The sequence below is a fragment of the Saccostrea cucullata genome, unplaced genomic scaffold (genome assembly GCF_032062105.1).
Source record: "Saccostrea cucullata isolate Sc308-1 unplaced genomic scaffold, CSIRO_AGI_Scuc_v1 ctg7, whole genome shotgun sequence".
NCBI lineage: Eukaryota > Metazoa > Mollusca > Bivalvia > Ostreida > Ostreidae > Saccostrea > Saccostrea cuccullata.
The window spans coordinates 79,831-101,858 of record NW_026935080.1 but is presented as its reverse complement, the minus strand read 5'-3'; the positions used below and the strand labels follow the sequence as shown (position 1 = coordinate 101,858).

Sequence of the window (22,028 nt, the reverse complement as noted above, 5' to 3'; positions counted from 1 at the left end):
CCCATGACCAATCATGGATTTGCTATTCTTTAAAGAATTTTCCTATATATTTCTATACAAAACCTTGTCGGCCATTGTGGTCCCGCCCTACCCCCGGGGGTCATGATTTGAACAATTTGAATCTACACTACCTGAGGATGCTTCCATATAAATATGATGAATTATGGCTTTGCTATTCTTGAGAAGAAGATTTCAAAAGAATTTTCCTATATATTTCTATGTAAAACTTTGGTTGGCCATTTTGGCCCCGCCCTACCCCCGGGGGTCATGACTTCAACAAACTTGAATCTACACTACTTGAGGATGCTTCCATATAAATATGATGAATTATGACTTTGCTAATCTTGAATAGAAGATTTTTAAAGAATTTTCCTATATATTTCTATGTAAAACTTTGGTCGGCCATTTTGGCCCCGCCCTACCCCCGGGGGTCATGATTTGAACAAATCTGAATCTACACTACCTGAGGATGCTTCCATATAAATATGATGAATTATGGCATTGTCATTCTTGAGAAGAAGATTTTTAAAGAATTTTCCCATATATTTCTATGTAAAACTTTGGTCGGCCATTTTGGCCCCGCCCTACCCCCTGGGATCATGATTTGAACGAACTTGAATCTACACTACCTGAGGATGCTTCCATATAAATATGATGAATTATAGCATTGTCATTCTTGAGAAGAAGATTTTTTAAAGAAATTTCCCATATATTTCTATGTACAACTTTGGTCGGTCATTTTGGCCCCGCCCTACCCCCGGGGGTCATGATTTGAACAAACTTGAATCTACACTACCTGAGGATGCTTCCATATAAATATGATGAATTATGGCATTATCATTCTTGAGAAGAAGATTTTAAAAGAATTTTCCTATATATTTCTATGTAAAACTTTGGTCGGCCATTTTGGCCCCGCCCTACCCCCGGGGGTCATGATTTGAACAAATCTGAATCTACACTACCTGAGGATGCTTCCATATAAATATGATGAATTATGGCATTGTCATTCTTGAGAAGAAGATTTTTAAAGAATTTTCCCATATATTTCTATGTAAAACTTTGGTCGGCCATTTTGGCCCCGCCCTTCCCCCTGGGATCATGATTTGAACGAACTTGAATCTACACTACCTGAGGATGCTTCCATATAAATATGATGAATTATCATGGCATTGTCATTCTTGAGAAGAAGATTTTTTAAAGAAATTTCCCATATATTTCTATGTACAACTTTGGTCGGTCATTTTGGCCCCGCCCTACCCCCGGGGGTCATGATTTGAACAAATTTGAATCTACACTACCTGAGGATGCTTCCATATAAATATGATGAATTATGGCATTATCATTCTTGAGAAGAAGATTTTAAAAGAATTTTCACATATATTTCTATGTAAAACTTTGGTCGGCCATTTTGGCCCCGCCCTACCCCCGGGGGTCATTATTTGAACAAACTTGAATCTACACTACCTGAGGATGTTACCCCATAAGTTTCATCTTTCCTGGCACAGTGGTTCTTCAGAAGAAGATTTTTAAAACATGCCACCAAATTTTCATTACTTCCCAATTATCTCCCCTTGAATGAGGGCGTGGCCCTTCATTTGAACAAACTTGAATCCCCTTCACCCAAGGATGCTTTGTGGCAAGTTTGGTTGAAACTGGCCCAGCGATTCTTGAGAAGAAGTCGAAAATGTGAAAAGTTTACAGACAGACAGACGGAAAGACAGACGGATGCCGGACAAAATGTGATCAGAAACGCTCACTTGAGCCTTCGGCTCAGGTGAGCTAAAAAACGAAATGTATTTTGAAGGTTTTCTGTACCTAGCTAAAAGATTAAGAACAATTCTTAAACACGTACATGTAATACAGATGCAATTAATATACATGTGTATGCATTTACATCTGAGCATTTGTGAATTTTCTCTTCACTCTTATAACCTGAATTATTCTCTTTAGAGAAGTTGACAGGCTTTCGCCTTTAGAGACGTGGATGTAAGCGAAAGCCTGTCAACTTAAATTCTCTAAAGAAAACAAACCTGAATTAAACTGATTAAATACTTGTATCATTGATTAAAGCTATCGTTGTTACATGTTTGTAAGTTTACATGTTTGTAAGTTTAAGAGAAATCTATAAAAAAAAATAAAACATTTTATAAAACAATCAGAATGTTCACAATCAGAATCAATATATCTTAAAGAAAAGGAAAACGCCTCTTTCGTAATAACTTTTGTAAATTCATATTGGTACTATAAAATATACTTGTACTTTTTCATGCATAATAATTAACCAACATCGGGGGTCTGTCATGAATGAGTTTTTGTCTCTTTTAACCTCCCCCCCCCCCCCTTCTTCCTGATGTTTATATTTCTTCAAAGAAATTGAAATATATTTTGTTAAAAAAAATCGACTTTATTAATATTTATACAACTGCATTCAACTTCAAGAGATTTCAAGCTGTCCAGTATGTGAAAATTGATTCAAAATTTGATTTTTTTTCTGTTTATTTACCGATTGAACTTGACGAATCCGGTTTACGCGGAATTGCTCAGGTGTGACAACTTCATTAATACCTGTTGGCCCCGCCTACCAAAGTTAAAAATAACTCTATGGAAAACTTGTCCGACAGGTTTCAATGAATAGAAAATGTGCAGGTAGTGTATCGATCCAAAATCTAAAAATAAATCGCGAAACACCCAAAACACGCGAGGAGGGGTAGGGGTATCGCTGGCTACTGTGAATTTCGGACAGCATCCCCATGCGTAGGGGATAGGAATTAAATTTTTCATTGATAAGAGGGATTTTCTACATTATAAAGGTAAGAATCTCTGGTCAATGAAAACATTTATGTATTTTCCTCTGTGTTGAGCCGGTTTGTTATTGTGAAAATGAACGGATGAAGGGTGTGATGGGCATGTAGATAATTAGAAAACGAGGATTTTAAATTGTTTTATTTTATAACATTTACCTTGAATGGATATTATTGAAAATGTTCAATAGTACGTGCAGTCAATTACATTATACTGACCCTCCTGGAACCCTATATTATAAAAATGACAAAAAATATGCATTTTATTTGGATCATTATTTTGTGTATGGTTGATTTGGAAAATTAAGCAAAACCAGACTACATGAGAGGTTTTATGAGAATTGATACAAATATTCTTTAATATGAATAGATTATTTTCAAACTCCTGCTGTATGAGGTCATAATTATACAGGATTGGAAAACGTTATATTCAAGTTTGATATATTGAAATAAATCCCATGTTTTAGGTATAATAAATGGGTCATATAAAAAAAAAATAGAAATGTCTTATTAAAATTTGGCATATTAACATAGTCTAGCAGTGTGTGTCATCTATAATCATTCTATAAAATTTAACTTTAACAATTTAGAGTTATCGCCTCCTTCTTGAATAGGAATAATCTCTCTCTCTCTCTCTCTCTCTCGTTTTGGTCAAAGTCTTATTAGTAAAAGGAATCAAATCTTTTGATTGGTATACCAATTTATATTCTTGTAAAACGGTTTCTTTAAATTGACTTTTTATTTTGATTTGTGGATATAATTTTCATATACAATTTGTAGGCCTATAAGACTTTACATGGACTTAAGGTGCTTTCGGTACATAATGCAGAGAAATTATGTGTTTTTCAATGATGATTTTCTGACACATACACATTTGAATCTGACTTTATTTTTTTTTCTTACATTAAAAAAGACCCCTCCCCCTTAATTTTTTTGCAGGGATTGTTGGAAGAAATGGTTACTATAGATTCCTGTGTTAGGAAATGATAGTTTCACCTTTCATAAAGAAAAAAAATATGATGAAACCCGTACCTATAATTCGTTAAGAGCAACTCTAAATATTTTCTGAATTACATTTTTTAACTGACAAAAAATACTTATCACACCATATCTGCTTTTCTCCTTTAAATTGCTATTCTTTCTTCAAACAGATGTTGCGTGCGTGGTTTGGTTTCGTCTTCTTATTCGTCAGTACCATGGCGCAGACGACAGTTTTGCGAGAGAGCACGTGCCCCGTAGAGGGTCAGAGTGCAACCATACAACAGGGTGCACCAGCGATGATGGGGGGAATCTTCAGTCTTAGAGGTCGCGGGAGTGCGGGGTTTGGGTGTGGCGATATAGACACAGGTATGACTTCTTTCACTTTTAACATCTTCTGTACTGAATGGAAAAAAATACATCAGTAGAGAAAAAAAGATCGACTTTGTCATATATCAATCTTTTTATGCCTGATACTATTTCTGTTTCTTTTTTATCGTAAATTGTTTCTCCCACAGCCATGATGCAGTCCTATGAAGCTATCCGTTGGGCTTTGGACAGACTAAACAAAAAGAATATTATCCTGAATGGACAATTTTTGAACGACAGCTATATTCCTGGAGTGCAACTGGGTATTGCTAATATTTCAATCATGCACATATTTAACGAGTCATTATGTCTGCAGTACTGCTCGTATATTTTCTAATAACTTTAACTTTATCTAAATTTAATCTAACTTAATTTTCTATTTTGTGTCATTTCAAGTTTAAGAATTGAAGATGCATTTCGCTTGTACGGTAGCTGGACCAATAGTAAATGTATTCTATGTTTATTTATTAAGGCATGAAGGTCTATGACTATTGCGGTCAGAATTCCATAGCACTCAGTAGTGCGCAGAGATTGTACCCTCAGTTTAGTGCTGAATCCAGGGACTGTGTTAAAAACGACTCACAACTCATGTTGGGTAAGTACATCAGTAAATACGCATGTACTGTATTGTGATAATACGTTTGTATTAAGCGAATAAAGAATAAACTAGAGGTACTGTGAGCAATGAGCTCACTAAATGAAACCCCCCGCCTCCCATATGTATAATGGCAGTGTCCATGTTTTGCTATGGGAAACCCAAAATATGTGTCGGATCAAAAAGTAAAATAGGAGGTGCACAATGGCAATACATGTATGTAATGAATGTTCCTTGAAAGTTTCATTAAATTTCATTCAGTGGTATGAGAGGAATTGCGGATAAGAGATGGGTACCCCAAAGCATAACAGACAGACGGACGGACGTACAGACAGACAGACGGACGGATGTACGGACAGCTAGACGGACGGACGGACATACCGATTACTATATACCATCCCGCTTTTCAAGCCGGGGTATAATAACGGTATATTAAAAATCATACCCATGAGTAAGGAAATTGCTCCTAATTTTTAAAGACGAAAAGCTCAATGGATGTACTAATTACGTTGGGACAGAAAAGTCAACTATTTAAAACCCTTTTAAGCTTTATTTTTTAAGTTTTACATGCATGTATAGTACACATATTAATATAAAAGAATATCAAGCACATTTTTGTCAATTTGCACTAAATGAATAAACAAACATATATACATACGAGAAGCACTAAAACGTCACAAAACACAGTTTCGTGAGTCTGAAGTAATATTCATCACAAATCACACCAAGTTATTTCCTAAAGAAGTCTGTTATCCTCGTCTGACCGGGGGTTTCACTGACAAATCTTTCAGAAACTATTCTCTCCATTATCCGCAGTTGTTGGAATAATTGTTTCCTCATTTCTGGATCATTAAAGTAATCTGGTACCTTTGCTTGACCGAGGGACTCACGGGCCAATCTTTCGAAAAGTACTTTCCTCCACATCCGCAGTTCTCTAAGACATTTAGCAATGATTTCTGTGTCCTTCGCTGTAGTTGGTGTGTGATTATCTTCTTGACGGCTTCCAAGACCTGCGCAGTGGTGATGGGCGTGGTCTCTCCCTCATCCTCCTGCCAGTCCTGTTCTGGGGGACAGGCACGCGTGTAAGAATTGTTCCGCTGACTCGTCTTTTTCTTATCACTGCTAGGAACTTCAACCCGCTTTCTCTTTGCTTGTGGTGTAGACATTTTAGCATGTGACTGCATGAATGGACCAAAGTTCGATCAGCCCCTGGTTTTCATGCCACCCTTTTATAATTACCCAAGCTAAAATGTTTGGATCACCACAAGCATTCAATACAAAAGATGCGTTAATAGCTGAACACGAACACAATTCCAAGCAAACTCAGGCACGCGTGATCGGTACGAAAATTGTCAACGTTCAACATAAGTGCAAGACAATTTCATATCCATAATTTATTTCACTGATTTCAAACTCAAATATATTATATAATATTAAATATCAATCCCAGATATTTACACGTTTTTGTGTCCACAATTTTACATTTATAATAAATTTTATATTTCATCATCGTACATAAAATATATTTTCAGTAATGTGAATGAGTACGAGGGTTGTCCCGTAAAATCGTGAACAAAGCGTTTTTCTCGAAAAGTAATGGGAGCACTAAGCTGAAAATCTCAGTAAATGTTTTTTTATCATATTTAAGAGCATGATAATTTTTTTGATAAAATATAGGCAAAAATAAAGATTTTATTATGCTTGAATGTGCACGACGTATTGTCCTACGGCGCACGGTTTTTATTAAAGAATACACAAGTTTGAATTCAAAATAAAAGTTTTAAATACATAAAATTTGGATTAAAATTATCCTAATTCAATTCCACAATCAATTTTGTAGTCTTTGTAAAAAATTTAAGGCATTTGCTTAATTTTTGGCAGAAAATTTAAACACAACACACGAAAAATGGCGACGATTTATGACGAGTTCAGTTTTATTTCGATATTGTAATGACACCTTTAGAGATTTGAAATGACCAAAGAACAAAAAAGATTATAAAAATATCACCATATCTTAAGTATACAAATGAAAAAGGAGCTTTCTTAGCGAAGTTTTTTTTGATCGAGTCCCTGGGGAGTACAAAACCTACGGATAAACTCCTAATGTAATAGCAAAAGACGCTGTCACAGTATACCGCCGATATATTTTCTATTAGTTGCATGATGGTGAGAATATTGTCCGTAACTTACTAATAAATCTTCAGAAGATCGCATGAGGGTGCCAATTGGTTCTTCGACTGTTTATGGAGACTAAAGAATGTGATTCAATGAAATTCCTAAATTTAAGTCGGAATCATCCTACTTCATTTTCAGCAAAGATAAAACGTGACGCTGTTTTAGACACTTTGACGTTATAATCCATGCGCCGTAAGGTGATACAATACATGGCATAAAATCTCATAATTTGTTTATTTATGCATATATTTATCTGAAATTTGCTGTGTATATTACTAAAATATGTACTAAATAATAGTGAAAATTTCAGAACGCAGTGATGTTTATTTTTCACACTAGACAACTTGTCCACGATTTTACGGGACAACCCTCGTACTGTTATGAAGTTTAAAACCGTCTCGTAGATTTTAACGTTTCCATAAATGAAAATTTATTTGATTGTACAGTATCTTGGTAAATAAATTAGGAACAATAAAAATCGATCCTGTATTTTCCAACTCTTAAATTTGTCATAATAAGTAATGTACAGTATAACCTGGAGTTCTTCGACCTTGAATTAAATGGAACATATTATACGAAATAGAAGATGTACATTAGTCAGTTATGAAAAAAAAGTTGATTTAAGAAATTATATTAAAAATCAGAAAATAAGAAACAGAAATAAATATGAATATATCAATATTTGGACTTATTTGAGTTGCAAATGATGCACATGAAATATCTAAAAATACAACAATGTATTAAAACTTGTAGACTTTTACGTACAGATTTCTTTCTTTGTACCATTTATGATGGCGAATATAAATCCCTGTGAGGAATTTTAAAATTACCTGCATGTTTCTTCAATAGGTCTGGTTGGATCGAGTTCTAGTTCAGTGGCAGTAGAGCTGAACAGCTTTGCTACAATGAACAATATCCCTCTGGTGTCCCCCACGGCCACAGCTACTGACCTGAGTAACACAGAAAGATTCCCCTATTTCATGAGAACGGTCCCCACCGACGGGCCCCTGATGGATGTGAGTAGAATTCATGTCCCTTTTCTGTAGTATTTCAAAATTAAGTTTATAGCTTGATGTTTAATGGTATTGCAATGTAATTATTTTCAAACTATACGTAGTATACTGTAGATTCCTTATTTTTCGCGAGTACATTTATCGCGAACTGGCTCTAAACCATCAAATCGCGAGAATTATAATTCGCGAATGGACGGTAGATCGACAGATTTTACATAGATTTCAGCACCATAAAAATAAAAGCGAGTAATATTTTTTCGCGAATGATGCTTCTCGCGAAATTAAGCGGAAATTAATTCCTCGCATATAATTAGGAATCTACAGTATGTAACTCCTGTCGACAAAATGTCTAGAGACCTTTACAAACTGTACATTAACAACTGTATCTTGGTATTCATATTAAAAAGCTTTCTTCGAATAATAAATAACTAACTCATGTTTAGTTGAATCAAATTTAAAAATGTGTGGACGGACGTAAAACACATTTATTTGAACATTTTTAATTGTCAAAATTCATGTCTCCTTGTCTATTTGTAGGCAATTGTTGCATTTATGAACGAAGTAAATTGGAAGTATGTTGTCGTTATTTACACGGAGAATACGTACGGAGAGGCAGCTTTGACGGAAATCAAACCTCGTCTGGTAGCGGCTGACAAATGTCTGACCATGGCAATATCCATCCCTTCCGACGACACAAGTGATTCTACAATAGACAAAGTGTTGTCTAAAGCCATGTCAACACAGGCAACCGGAATCATTTATCTTGGAAGCAGAACAGTGGCCAATGCTTTACTAAAGAGAGCCGAAATTAAACCTGGTGCTGGGAAACTTCAGTGGATTTTTACCGACAGCATTTCTCTCTCTGAAAATTTCCCCAACCAGAAATACCCTAGAGGTATTATTTCTGTCCTATCAGGATCTCGTAAAATCATAGAATTTGAGGACCACTGGGTTAGGATAGACGTCAACAACCCATCACCAGAGAACCCTTGGTATAAAGATTGGTACATGACAGTCAATGACTGTCGTCTGCCAAGTAACACCAATCCAAAATTCAACAACAAACCCGAATGTCCCACACTTTCGGAGGCACAGAGGCGTAACTCGTTCGTTCAAGATCAGTTTGTGGAACCCTCAGTTCACGCTGTGTTCGGATATGCGTTTGCATTGAGAAAGGCTCACCAAGACAAATGTAATGGAACTCCTGGACTCTGTTCAGCTCTCTCTGCTATGACTACAAAGGAATTCTACGAAAATTATCTAAGAGCTGTCGACTTTACTTACACAAAGGAAGAGAGAGTTGAAAGTTTGGCATCCGTGGGACTTGAACCATATAATGCTCCAGCAAAAGTCAAGTTTGATGCAAACGGAGATATTTTGAACCCAACATACGATATTTACAACTTCAATGACTATCCAGGAAATCAGCCTTTTAAGTTTAGGAGAGTAAGTAATTTTATAATCCAGCCTGTCTTTCATAATTAATTTGTTTTTTTTTTAGTATTGCAGAATACCTCACCTTTTTAAATTTAATTATTCTAATCTTATTTTGTAGCTGGGATCCCATATAAATGGACGTCTGGAAATCTTCAGTAACAGAATTAGAATGTACGATGACAACAGAGACACCCTGTTGAATCCCCTGCCGTCTTCACTCTGTCCAAGCACGGGTTGCATCCCTTGTTTAGGAACTGTTAGCACTTACCCGTACATGTACCATCCCGGTGATGTCATCATTAACGGAATTTTCACGGTTCATTTGTCTGGAACTGAACCTTTAAGATGTGGAGCTTTCAGGAAAGGACTAAGACCAGGAGCAAAGATGGCAGAAGCTATGCTTTATGCTATCAAAGAAGTAAACAACAGAGGCATTCTTAGAAACGTGAAATTGGGTGGGCTTGGTTTTGATGATTGTTTTAGTCCAGTCCTCGGAAAACTCCTAGTGTCAGAAGTTCATCAACATTCACGAACCATCATGGATTCTTCAAACAATGCCCTTGACCCTAACACAATCGATGTATACATGGGATCATCATTGTACATGCCAACTATTCCCTTGGCTTCATTAATGGACGATTTGAAAAGACCATTACTGGGATATTATTCTTCAAGCATGCGACTTCAGTCTTATCCATTTTACAGATACATTTATCCTTCCAATTATTTCACACTGAAGGCCGTAGTTTTGATGTTGAAAAGACTTGGATGGAACTATGTTCAGGCTGTACAAAGTAATTACGAATATTATGACGTAGCGTTTATGAATTTTAAAACGTTAGCAGCTGAAGAAGGAATATGTGTTGTTTCTCATTATGTATTTGGAAAAGATGGGAACACATCAGAGGTTCTTAACATGCTGAAGCACGAGATGAACGTAAGACCCGTCTTTCTTCTTGCTTCTGATGTTGATACGCAGAATTTCTTAACGAATGTCAGAGCAAACAATGATGGTGGCATGTTCCATTATTTTACACATGGAATGGAATCACAGTTTCTGAAAGGCGTTGAAGACATGGCAGATGGCTTGTGGAACGTCCATGTCGATCCCCTAAACATGCAAGGTTTTTATGATCATCTTTCCAGACTTCAACCAAACACGTACTCGGAGAACCCCTGGTTCAAAGAATGGTATGAAGAATCTTACAATTGTTCACTGGATGCCTCAAATATGAGAGCATACAAAACAGTTTGTGCTGACTCTTCACTAAATCCAATTACGAATAAAATCAGCAAATCTGATGTTGACATTGCTGCATTTCCTGTTGTGGCCGGTGTGTATGCTGCAGCGTACGCATTGGATGAAACCCTCAAGCATTACTGTGGAACATCCTACAGTGGAATCTGTAGTAATTTCCTGACAGCAGCCAATAAAGGCAACGTTTTGCTGCAGAAGATAGATGAACTGGCATTTGAGGTGGAGGCTGGCAAAATATTCAGAATGAAGGATAAAAGTGCCAACTTTATTATTAACTACCAGAACTTCAAAAATGGTGCATTCATACGGGTAAATATGTGTTTTTCAATCAAATGCATGTTTTAATACTAGTATTTAGAATAATTCAAAAACTCGTTTTTAAATTTAGAAATAGTTACTAGTTTATCAACATCCATTAAAAATTTAATTTAAATTTGAATGATTTTATTCCAGGTCGGAAGCTATAACTTTGAGACCAATGACTTGTCGATTCAAACTGGACAAATCAGATTATACGGGGATTCCCTGGCAACTACTATAACTCCCCACTGTACAGAATTTTGTGCTACCTGCCTGTACATGTTTGGTAATCAGAAGTACCTAGATATTCCCGGTGACGTCATTATTCCTGCTATGTTTGATGTTCACTATCCAGGACAACTCCCATACTTATGTGGCGACTTTCGGTCCAAGAACGGCTTCCAAAACACCGAGGCTTTCAAGTTTGCCATTGAAAGAATTAACTCAAGAAATGCGTCTGTCAAACTTAATTCTGGTGTAAAGTTAGGTGGCATTGGTTTTGATGGCTGCATGGACAAAAACAGAGCCTCGACATTATTATCAGCCTTGTATGCGGGAGTATTTCCCTTAGAGAACGGCCGCTTCACAATTCCTTTGGAGAAGTTTACTCATTGGCTGACTTACAGCAATGATTTTACCATTGAAACAGCAGGTCATGAAATGGCCGTCGTAACACCAGGTGCAACGAGTCCAATTCTGGATGATAAAACAGACTTCAAAAATTTCTTCCGAACGATTCCTTCAGATAGTATGATAGCCAAAGCCATGGCCAAGACAGCGAAATCGTTGGGCTTTGAATACATAATTTCACTGAACGCACCAGAAGACGGCGCCAGGGACTCCCTCGAAAAATTTAGGGAGTACGCAAAAGCTGAAGGAATATGTATTGGAGCGTCTTACGAGTTTGTATCTGATGGTACGATGGATCAGCTTATAGACTATATTGTGAAGTCCACCAGTCGAGTTGTAGCTGTCTTTGCAGATCCAGATCGCTATATTGAAGATCTACTAAGAGCAAAGTCCATCAATAATGCTGCAGCAAATATTATCTTTATGGCCAACAGGGTGTGGTCAAATCCAATGATTTCCAATGTTCCTTCAAATCTTTTATCTTTTGCCGAGAGATCTTTGATGTTTGGAATGCCTCAGGTTCCTATTACAGAATTCCGAAACTACCTCAGCACCAAATATCCAAACACATACAAGGAGAATCTCTGGTTCTATGAATATTATCAGGATTTCTATAAGTGCAACCTTGGTGAAAACTGGAAATACCCGTCCCAGTGCGTTAATCCAGACGGTAGACCCATTACTTCATGTAAGTATAGCAAAAAGGTTCGTAAAATTAATCATTGGAAATAAAATTACATTATCCATGTAGCCTATCAATGATTTTTTATTTAGCTTCTGGAGGGTTTATGGAGGATTACACAGTACTGCCAACCATCCATGCTGTGGAAGCTATTGCTTATGGTGTCCATCAAACTCTGCAGATGAAGTGTGGAGTCGGATATACACATGTTTGCTCAAAGTTAGTTTGAATGTGGAAAAAATATGAAAAATTGTACATGAAACTTGAAAAAAATAATCTTATTAAATTTCGAAAAGGCTTCCTTTTCTCGATAATGTTCGAGTTTTCACCTTTAGAAGAAAAAATACTTCGTTTGGCTATATGTGATAAAACAATATGAAGTTATAATATTTGCAATCTTTAATTCAAGAAGCAAACGAATTTGTTGAAAAGATGGAATTTAATTCTGTAGATATCTGACGGATGTAGATACCCATCATATGATCAATCAATTCATGGATAATATGACGTATACCGATATTCTAAATGAAGCATTCCGATTTGAAGAAAGAGAAGTTGAAAAAGGCATGAGAGTGTTTGTTATGAATAACTTCAACCCATCCGAGGTAAATGTAATCTATAATAATTCTTCACGTCTTTCGTAACACCCCTACTAATGTTATTGTGATTTAAATTCAAGACACGTGGTTTAGGTTGATCTATTCAAAGGTTATAGGGTAGAACCGGTTTTATAAATAAAATTGGCAGTAAACACGATATTGCTATAGCCTGTTTCTTTGGAAAACATGTCCTGTAACAAATGTTTCCAGACCTTTCTGAAAGACTTTCATGATTTTCAACAGGAAAAGGGTGGCTAAAGGAGGGGGTGTCAAAATAATAATATTTCTTATACTTTTCGGCGAAAATTAGAGCTCACTAGTGATCGATGCGCTGGTAAAAATGTGCATTATCATCTACACTGACAAACCTTTGTTTGCCTTATATGGCTATTGTTATAAATGCGCACAGAGGATCTTATCACGAGCAACTGGCCAATCGTTGAATGAATAGCAATTAACGCCAAATACATGTTTACATTTTAACTTCGAACACGTAGTTCAGGCCAATCTACGATCATATTAATGGACTGCAAAAAAAAAAAAAAAATGTTCTTACAAACAAAATACAAAGAAACTATGAAAGATGTTACAGGCGTTTTTGATTTGTTGTTAAATGGAAAAATGTTCAATAAAATGTAGTTTGTGTCTAGTTCAGAACACCAGCGCTTCAAGGGTAAGGAAAACGAACAGCTTCTCTTATGCATTTAAATGGACAAAACTTTGTTTACGTTCGTGATCACGTGTTTGGTCAGGGAATTCACCTGGCAATTGTATTCACCGATAGTACAACAAAGGAATTAACTGACGCAAATCGCTTTTGCAGTATGATTTTCAGAAACCTAAACTCCGCCGTTTATTTAATAAATGAATTGTTTGTCGTGATGAGCATGAAAATAATATTTTAAAAAATGCTTTTCATTTACAATAAGATTTTTCTTTTTTCAAGCGTAAAATTCCTGTAGTATTCGTAGTAACCCATAATGCAATACTCATTCAGTTGATTGGTCAGTTAAAACCATGCTGGTGCCTCATTTGCTAATCTGACGCCAAAAAATATAGTCCCGGTTCCCGTGCAAAAATATTTGTCCAAAAAGAAATTTTAATTCATGACAGCAGAAAATTGTATTATAGAGAATACTTATTTAAGTTTGAATGAGTGTAAAAGAGATCAATTGATAGAAGTACATATCTACAGACATTATCAGCTGATTCTAGGGGTGGTGAACACTGAAACGCAACATAACATTTCTGTTTACCATGCCTCCACGTGCTAGTCACTTCCTAGGGACATTTCCGTGAATAATTTACCCTATCTCGCTGAAGTCTCGCTAACTCTCGCCAGAGCCACTGCCAGAGCTACTCTGAACTCATCGGGTTTTATAATTTGCTGAACACCGAAAAATAAAAGGTTCCGAGCACATTAGTAGGGGTGCGTAAGGCATTGTGTAAAAACTAATTCGAAGGGGAAAAAATCAGATCGTTCAATTTTTCTAAGTACGCCTATTCTTATTTGCACAGCAAGGTACATTTGACCACAACACTGTTACGCTGGATACCACTTTCCCTACCCAGAATTATGCAAACATTCCCGCCAAATGTGTTGGAGACTGCGCAGTGTGCTATGACAAAGGTGTTGGCACTGAGAAATTCACATACTTTCCTGCAGACATCATGTTAATAGGTACGATTTTAAAAAAGTTAATAAAAAATAAAATCCCCATTGCTTTCATTTCTATTCGTCTTGAACTTCAGTTTTGCTTTTTTATCGAAAATGTGAATTTTTAATGATGATGTACATTCGTGAGAAATAGAATGCCGTTAAAAAATGAATATTTTATTAATTTGCTATTGACTTTTGACACCTATTCCCTCTTCAAGAAATTAAAAGTCATACCTAAATGGTATAATGTGTTTGACGAAGAAAAGTAAAATGCCTTAAATTTTATGATTTTTGCCAAATATATCACGTAGTATCCATCAATTTATTTCAGGTTTATTTGACGTACATAAAAAAGGCCCAACGCCTTATACATGTGGAGAGATAAATCACAAACATGGCGTACAGCTGGTAGAGGCCTTCCATTACGCCATTAATTACGTAAATAATCAAAATGATATTCTGCCAAGAGTGACCCTAGGTGGGATAGCTCTAGACGTTTGTGAAAGTCCCGAACGCGCTGGAAATCTTGTGGCCAATATACACAGCAAGAATTTGGAACTTAAGAATAATAATAATATCTTGGATCCTGCTAGGTTTGATGCATACATTGGAACAATTGAAAGCGAGTCGTCTATCCGAGTTGCAGATGTCCTGAATTCTCTTGGTATACCCCAAATAAGTTACGGAGCAACGACGCTGAAGTTAATGGATCAGATGAAATACCGCTATTTCATAAGAACTGTTCCTGCTGATGACAAACAGGCTCGGGCAATCGTTTCATTTTTGAAACGATTTAAGCTTTACCATGTTCAAGTTATCCATTCCTTTGACAGTGTTGGGGAATTTGGTCGAGAAGAATTTTCGCGTTTGGCTTTTCTCAACAGAATTTGTATTGCTCAGAACATAACTGTAGGACGAAACGGGCCAGTTTCAGCAACAGAAGCTAGGTCTGCCTTGGCTCAACTCTACAACAAAGCAGATGCTAAAGTAGTAATTCTCTTTGTTGATGACCCTATGCCATTTTTACAGGAAATCGAGAAAGATTTCTCTCTTAGAAATGCTTTTAGATTCATTGGAACAGACAAATGGGGTGAAGATCCAGATATCTGGAATGGACTAGAAAATATAAAGAGAAATAAAACTGCAGTAACATTTGACATTGAAACTGCTGATCTACCACTCTTCGACAAATATCTAGAGGATAAGACTCCAGATAACTACGACTTTAACCCCTGGTTTAATGAGTATTATGAGCTCGTCTACAATTGTTCTCTATCAGGGGGAAGTAATACACCTTGCCCAACAAGAAAGTATGGAATTCCAAGAGCCAAGGGCTATATCCAGGACCGATATGTTCTTTACGTCGTCAATGCCGTTCTTTCAGCAGCTATTGGGGCACAGAAAGCTATAGAAAGACTCTGTCCACCTGATACTCAAGGCTTGTGTAATCTGTTTCGTACAAGTGGAGAGAGGCGTCAAGAAATATTGAATGGTGCCAAACAGGCTCGCTTTGAGGATGCCACAAAACAACCTTTCTTCTTCACGGCAGACGGGCAAAGTGATCGTGGTTATCATATCTGGGAGTCCCTCCAAGTGCCAGGCCAACCAAACAATTATTATCTTGAAGATGTGTGTTATTTTTAAAATATTTTTTGTTATTGATAATTAGGTTCTCACTAAAAACTAACCCGAAAATAATGCAAATTATATCAAATTGTGGGATATACTTAATAACACAATCAATTGCACACATTAGAATTATGATTCAAGATTAATAATTTTATGATTTTATGTATTTGAACAAATAATCACACACTTCTTTGATATTCACAGGTTGGAAGCTACAATGATACACATTACCTGAAGATTGATGCTAGATACGACCCAAATTGGTATGCACCATGCGATGGGGTTGCTTCTTGTAACTGTCCCTTCCCCGAATACCAACCTTCCAGATACATGTTAAACGCATCCAGAAATCAACTTAATGTTGTGTATCTGTCTGACGTTCATGAAGCAGATCCATATAACCCTTATGCTTGTGGAAAGATCGACACAGCTTCAAACTTCCAGAATTTGATGGCTTTCTTTTACGCTCTTAATTTGGTTAATCAGTATGTTAACTTTCCTGCCACACTAAAACTTGGAGGCATAGCTTTAGATACCTGCTCCACAAGAGGTAGGATAGGACAAGACCTGTATAGTTTGCTCAGCGGAGAAGGAATTTGCGGAGATGAGGGGGTTGGACAGGTGATAGACCCATCAACCATTGTTGTTCACTTGGCTAAAAATTCGGAAAACGCCATAGCTACAAGTAGTATTCTTTCTCCATTGAAAATAACCAGCATGAGTCAGAGTGCAACCTCAGTAGAACTTAGTGATAAAACCATTCACAATTACTTCCTCAGAACCGTTCCTCCTGACAATATCCAGGCTGTTGTCATGGCTGAAGTCATCACAGCGTTTGGATGGGACTACATATCGGCTGTTTACACGGAGAATGCGTATGGTAAATCTGCAATTAAAACCTTTTTGGAGAACACAGTCCTGAATAAGAAAACATGTACCACTCTGACATTGTCCATGAAAACTGATGCTACGATTGTGACTGCCCGAAATATCATTGATAGCCTAAACCAAAGAGTTGGAGCTCGTGTTGTTGTCCTGTTTGTAACAGCTCACCACGCCAGACTTCTGCTTCAAGCAACTTCAGAAGCAGGTCTGAACCAACGATTCATCTGGTTTGGAAGTGATACTTGGTCAAATGACATGTCTGTAGTAAAAGGTTATGAAGATGTTGCTTTAGGAGCACTGACTATCCAAATTAAATCCGAAATTATCAACAACTTCAAAACGTTTTTGAAAACTCTTTCCTTTCAAAATCGCCATGGCCTCCCCGATGATTGGTTTGAAGATATATATCAAACGTTACACCAATGTAGGATTCTGACAAGCTCGGTCAAAAAAACCTACACCCAGATTTGTACAGGAAATGAGCAAATCACAGACGCCATGATACCGCAAGATCCATATGTACTTCATACTATTATATCTGTTTTCATGATCGCACAGGGTTTAAACCGAATTGATGCTTGCAAATCGTCTAACTTAGGAATCTACTCCTGTCTATCCCTTCAAGAAAATAAGCTGGATTTGATTTACAATGGCATTTCAGGGGCACAGTACCGTGTTTTGCCAAGTGACTTGGGCGATAAATCGTTCAATTTCAGATTTACAGATGGGGGATACGGTGACATTGGATACAACATTCTTAATTTCAGAAGGGATTCTGCAACTGGACAATACGAATATAAGCAGGTAGGCCATTTACAACAATTGATCATTGTTTGACATCTTTATCCATGGACTATTTAGACGATTTGTAGAATATGTGAAAGCAAAACCTTTACATGTATTTATAAATATTTTACTTGTATTTCTGTAAGTGATATAATTCAAAAATTTGCTTCTTTTTTTACAGATTGGAACGTACCAACAAGAACTAAATATCGAGAAAAGCCTCTACCAGGGTTCAAGTTTTGTTGCACGAGCACTCCCATCGTCTATTTGTCCGATTGGAGGGCGCTGCATGTGTGAGTATGCTAATGGCACCACCTACTTCCAAGAGCATGAGGGAACCCCAGGAGTTTCATACTACAAGTTAGAAGATGGAAGTTACGTCAATGCGCAAACAGGACAAGTAATTCAAGTTGAAAACGCTCCTGAAAATGACGACCGTTTCCGAGATATTTGGGGCATCATTGTTGCAACTTTAGCTGGTATTGGGGTGTTTGCTTCTCTTTGTGTGTTTATCTATCTATTGGTTAACTACCCATTCAAAAGTGGAACAACCGTATTAGGATTTATGTTATCGTTTGGTATTATCTTAATGTATGCCATGGTGTTCGCTTTTATCGTTCATGCCACTGAAGAAGTTTGTGGTCTTAGAAGGTTCTGTCTTGGTCTTGTCTATGCGATCTGTTATTCTGCGTTGTTCTTAAAAGTGGTTGATTGCTGGAGAAACAAGGAGAAAGAAGTTGAGTATGTGTCGCATTATAAAAAACTCGGAAAGCCATTGGGTCTTTTCTTTGTGGCGTGTCTTCTTGTCCTTATTCAGTGTTTGATAAACACGGAATGGTTGATCTTAGAAAGACCCAACATGGAACGTGTTATATACAACAATATGCTTTGGCCTCGTTGTATGCCAGACGATTTCTACGATGAAGGTCTAGTACTGTCTCTCGTTTACATCATGGTCATTATTTGTTTAAGTGTTATCCTTGGTTTGTTTTCGTGGAAATCAACCAAGAACCACAGGGAAGTCAGATGGATCCTGGGTATTTTTGCCCTAGGAATCCCAGTGTGGGTTGTCTCTTGTGTGATTGCCACATTAGGAGAATACAAAATGCGAGACCCTGCCATCGCCATAAGTCTTCTAATGAATGCCACCATCATGTTTGTACTAGGTCCGCTGCGCAGAGTGTACCTTCTCAACAACTTTGACGCCAGAATCGAAAAGGAGGAAGAGGAAATCCGAAGCGTCAGAGGTAGTTATACTAAATCCAAAATGATGCTGATATATTCTGAGTTGTAGATTAGTTATGGAAGATAAGTAAAGCATTTTTATCATTTCAGACTCGATGTACGGGCGACAGTATGATAATGTGGGTATGCTTCACGACACTAACTCGATGCGGGGCACTATGAATGTACAAGAACAAATGTATTATCCGGAGAAAAATTGTAAGTTAACAGTGTCTTTATTGAATAGTGTCATTACATTTTTTGTAATCCTTTTAAAAAAAACATTTTATTCTTTATTTCTAGTACCGTATTAAGGATGTCTTCTTTAGAGAAACAGTGTATTGAGAAACGCTGCTGTAATCATCAGAAAATGGAAAACGCAATCCAATGGAATAGCCAGGTGGCATTTAACTGGTGTCTTGCCAAACATCTTCGGTAGACTTTGTATATCTGGTGCTAAATGCACTCTGAATTCTGTTTGCTAAAACAGGGAAAACTTGCTGTGATAATGGAAATTAATGTTCCTGGTTCGATACATCTCATGTTTAAAATTAATATTTTTTTCCCCGAATCTCCTAGTGCTGGTGAGAATTATGTATTCCGCTGTGAACATTAGCTATGGCTATTGAATGAATGAATGTGATAGGAAAGTGTGGTATTAGATTAATAGATGAGAACCCTATAACACATTGAAATATAGAACCTTTACATCACTGTGTCACGAGTGAGAGTTGTCAGAAAACATATTTATGTACATGATTTTGTATATTGTTTATGATGTAATGAAGTTTTACATATATCGCATTTTGTATTTTTTATAAAATATCACATGATTGTGTTGTTGTTTTTTATCTGGATTCTTGTTTTGAGGTGGGTGATAATATGAATGGCACAGCCTCAAATCCGATTGTGCCTTTGTTTCGACAATCTGTTCTCAGGAACGTTGTCCTTGAGGTCAATACGATGATTTAGCCACCTTCGAAGTGCAATAGTTGAGGCACCTGAGGAGTATGATATCCACTGAGCCCGAAGGGCGAGGTGAATTTTGCACTTAAAAGGTAGCTAAATCATCAATTTGATTTTTTATAGGATCGATATTGATTTGGGGGATCCATTATCAGGAAAACGATGACGGCCCATTAGCCTGCGTGGATATGAAAATCAAAAATCTCGTTGCAACATCTACAGAACGACAATCATATTTCCATAGGGCTCGTCCGTCACACACTATCTTTTCCTCAAATTCCTCTTAAACTTTACTATCTCGAGATACTACTCGCCTCAAATTTTAAGTATTCTGAGTAGGGTGCGCAGCTGGTTAAAAGATATCAAAAGTAAGAAAAGTAGATTTCAATGCGGTGAAAAGGGAACAGTATTAAGTTATTAGTGAAGAAAAACAGTATTCACAATTAAAAAGTATAAAAACGCTTTATTATAATTAAGGTCTGGGATGATTCAGTTTGCTCACTTCCAGTTTGAAATGTTCAACATCTGGAAGCGAGACAACACTGCCCGGCAGTCTGTTCCACTGAACTAATGTAGGAAGGAAAAACGAGTATTTATAGACATTTTTAGACAGCTCATTAGGGTTTTTGTTTTGCTTCTCATATTACTTTGGGGAGTTAACACCCCCTCGATCCCTTTTTTTGTATTTTTTTTATAGTCAGATTTTTTAGTGAAGTCACCCCCTCTTCTTTCGAAACCTTTGCAACGGGCTTTACGGGAAAAAATATAACTATCTTCATCTTTTTCCCGAAGCTTTGATTACTGTTATTATTATTATTATTATTTTCAAAAATCCTCATCTCATACAAATAGATGTATAAAAACATTGCTAGACTTTATCTAAAATCAGAGTACATTCTATATACATTGTACATGTGTCAATTATAGGTTGTGTTTGCTATGTCCTCTATTGATAAGCACAAAAACTATTTTAAAAAATAAAAAAAATTCTTTGAGACGATTCGTCTTTTTCAATGATAAATAGGGAAAAAAATCATTCACCCTTTTGAAAAAAATTAATCAAAGAAATTATTATAGTAGCTTCTAATCATCTTCTTTAAAGTTTTATGTTTGTAGGGTCTTTCACTCGAGATCCGTCTTATAGGATTTTAAAACTGCCCACACCACTTTCAAACAGTTATGACAAAATTCAGTTATATTTTTTTAATGTGCCTTGATTGGATTGAAGAATTATTTAGAGTTTTAGCTCACCTGAACCAAAGGCTCAAGTGAGCTTTTCTGATCCGATTTTGTCCGTTGTCTGTCGTTGTTGTAGTCGTTGTTGTTGGGCGTCGTCGTAAACTTTTCACATTTTCAACTTCTCCTCAAGAACCACTGGGCCAATTTCAACCAAACTTGCCTAAAAGTATCCTTAGGTAAAGGAAATTCAAGTTTGTTCAAATGGAGGGCCACGCCCTCCTCCAAGGGGAGATAATTATAAATTAGTGAAAAATAATGGCATCTTTTAAAAATCTTCTTCTCAAGTACAACTGCGCCAGGAAACATGAAACTCAAGCGGAAGCATCCTCAGGTAGTGTAGATTCATCATTCAAGTTTGTTCAAATCATGACTCCCGGAGGGAGGGCGGGGCCACAATGGCTGATCAAAGTTTTACATAGGAAAATTTTGGAAAAATCTTTAAAAATCTTTTTCTCCAGAACCATTGGGCCAGGAAAGATGAAACTCATTTGGAACCATCCTCAGGAAGTGTAGTTTGTTTAAATCATGACCCCCGGGGTAGGGTGGGGCCACAATGGCTGATCAAAGTTTTACATAGAAATATATAGTAAAAATCTTGAACATCCTTCTTCTCCAAAACCACTGGGCCAGGAAAGATGAAATGCATGTTGAAGCATCTTCAAGTAGTGCAGATTCAAAGAGCGATATATGATAAGTATCTCAAATGGCCCCCTAAAATTGATATCTTACTTTTAATTTATATATTATAGCTTTACTTTGCACAGCTATACATGCGACCTTTATTGTTAATTTTCAATTTGAT

At 36.7% G+C, this 22,028-nt stretch overlaps 1 protein-coding gene across 1 annotated transcript; it reads left to right on the top strand.

Moving 5' to 3' along the window:
* The first annotated feature begins 2,659 nt into the window (after nt 1–2,659).
* Nucleotides 2,660–19,855, top strand: LOC134241808 (uncharacterized). The gene is made up of 16 exons (XM_062723826.1): nt 2,660–2,810; nt 3,953–4,148; nt 4,298–4,411; nt 4,621–4,743; nt 7,768–7,934; nt 8,469–9,377; nt 9,487–10,935; nt 11,080–12,244; nt 12,331–12,457; nt 12,690–12,843; nt 14,356–14,518; nt 14,829–16,126; nt 16,331–17,815; nt 17,979–19,044; nt 19,133–19,240; nt 19,325–19,855. Exons 2-16 carry the CDS (start codon nt 3,953–3,955, stop codon nt 19,333–19,335), a joined length of 8,535 nt encoding a protein of 2,844 aa, XP_062579810.1. The 5' UTR covers nt 2,660–2,810; the 3' UTR covers nt 19,336–19,855.
* Nucleotides 19,856–22,028: the final 2,173 nt, after the last annotated feature.

Bases quoted from the DNA above. Each gene is read 5' to 3' on its own strand.
- LOC134241808 (XM_062723826.1), top strand. From the start codon at position 3,953: ATGTTGCGTGCGTGGTTTGGTTTCGTCTTCTTATTCGTCAGTACCATG. The intron at 7,935-8,468 runs GTGAGTAGAATT...GTCTATTTGTAG, and splicing joins CCGACGGGCCCCTGATGGAT to GCAATTGTTGCATTTATGAA. The intron at 9,378-9,486 runs GTAAGTAATTTT...CTTATTTTGTAG, and splicing joins AGCCTTTTAAGTTTAGGAGA to CTGGGATCCCATATAAATGG.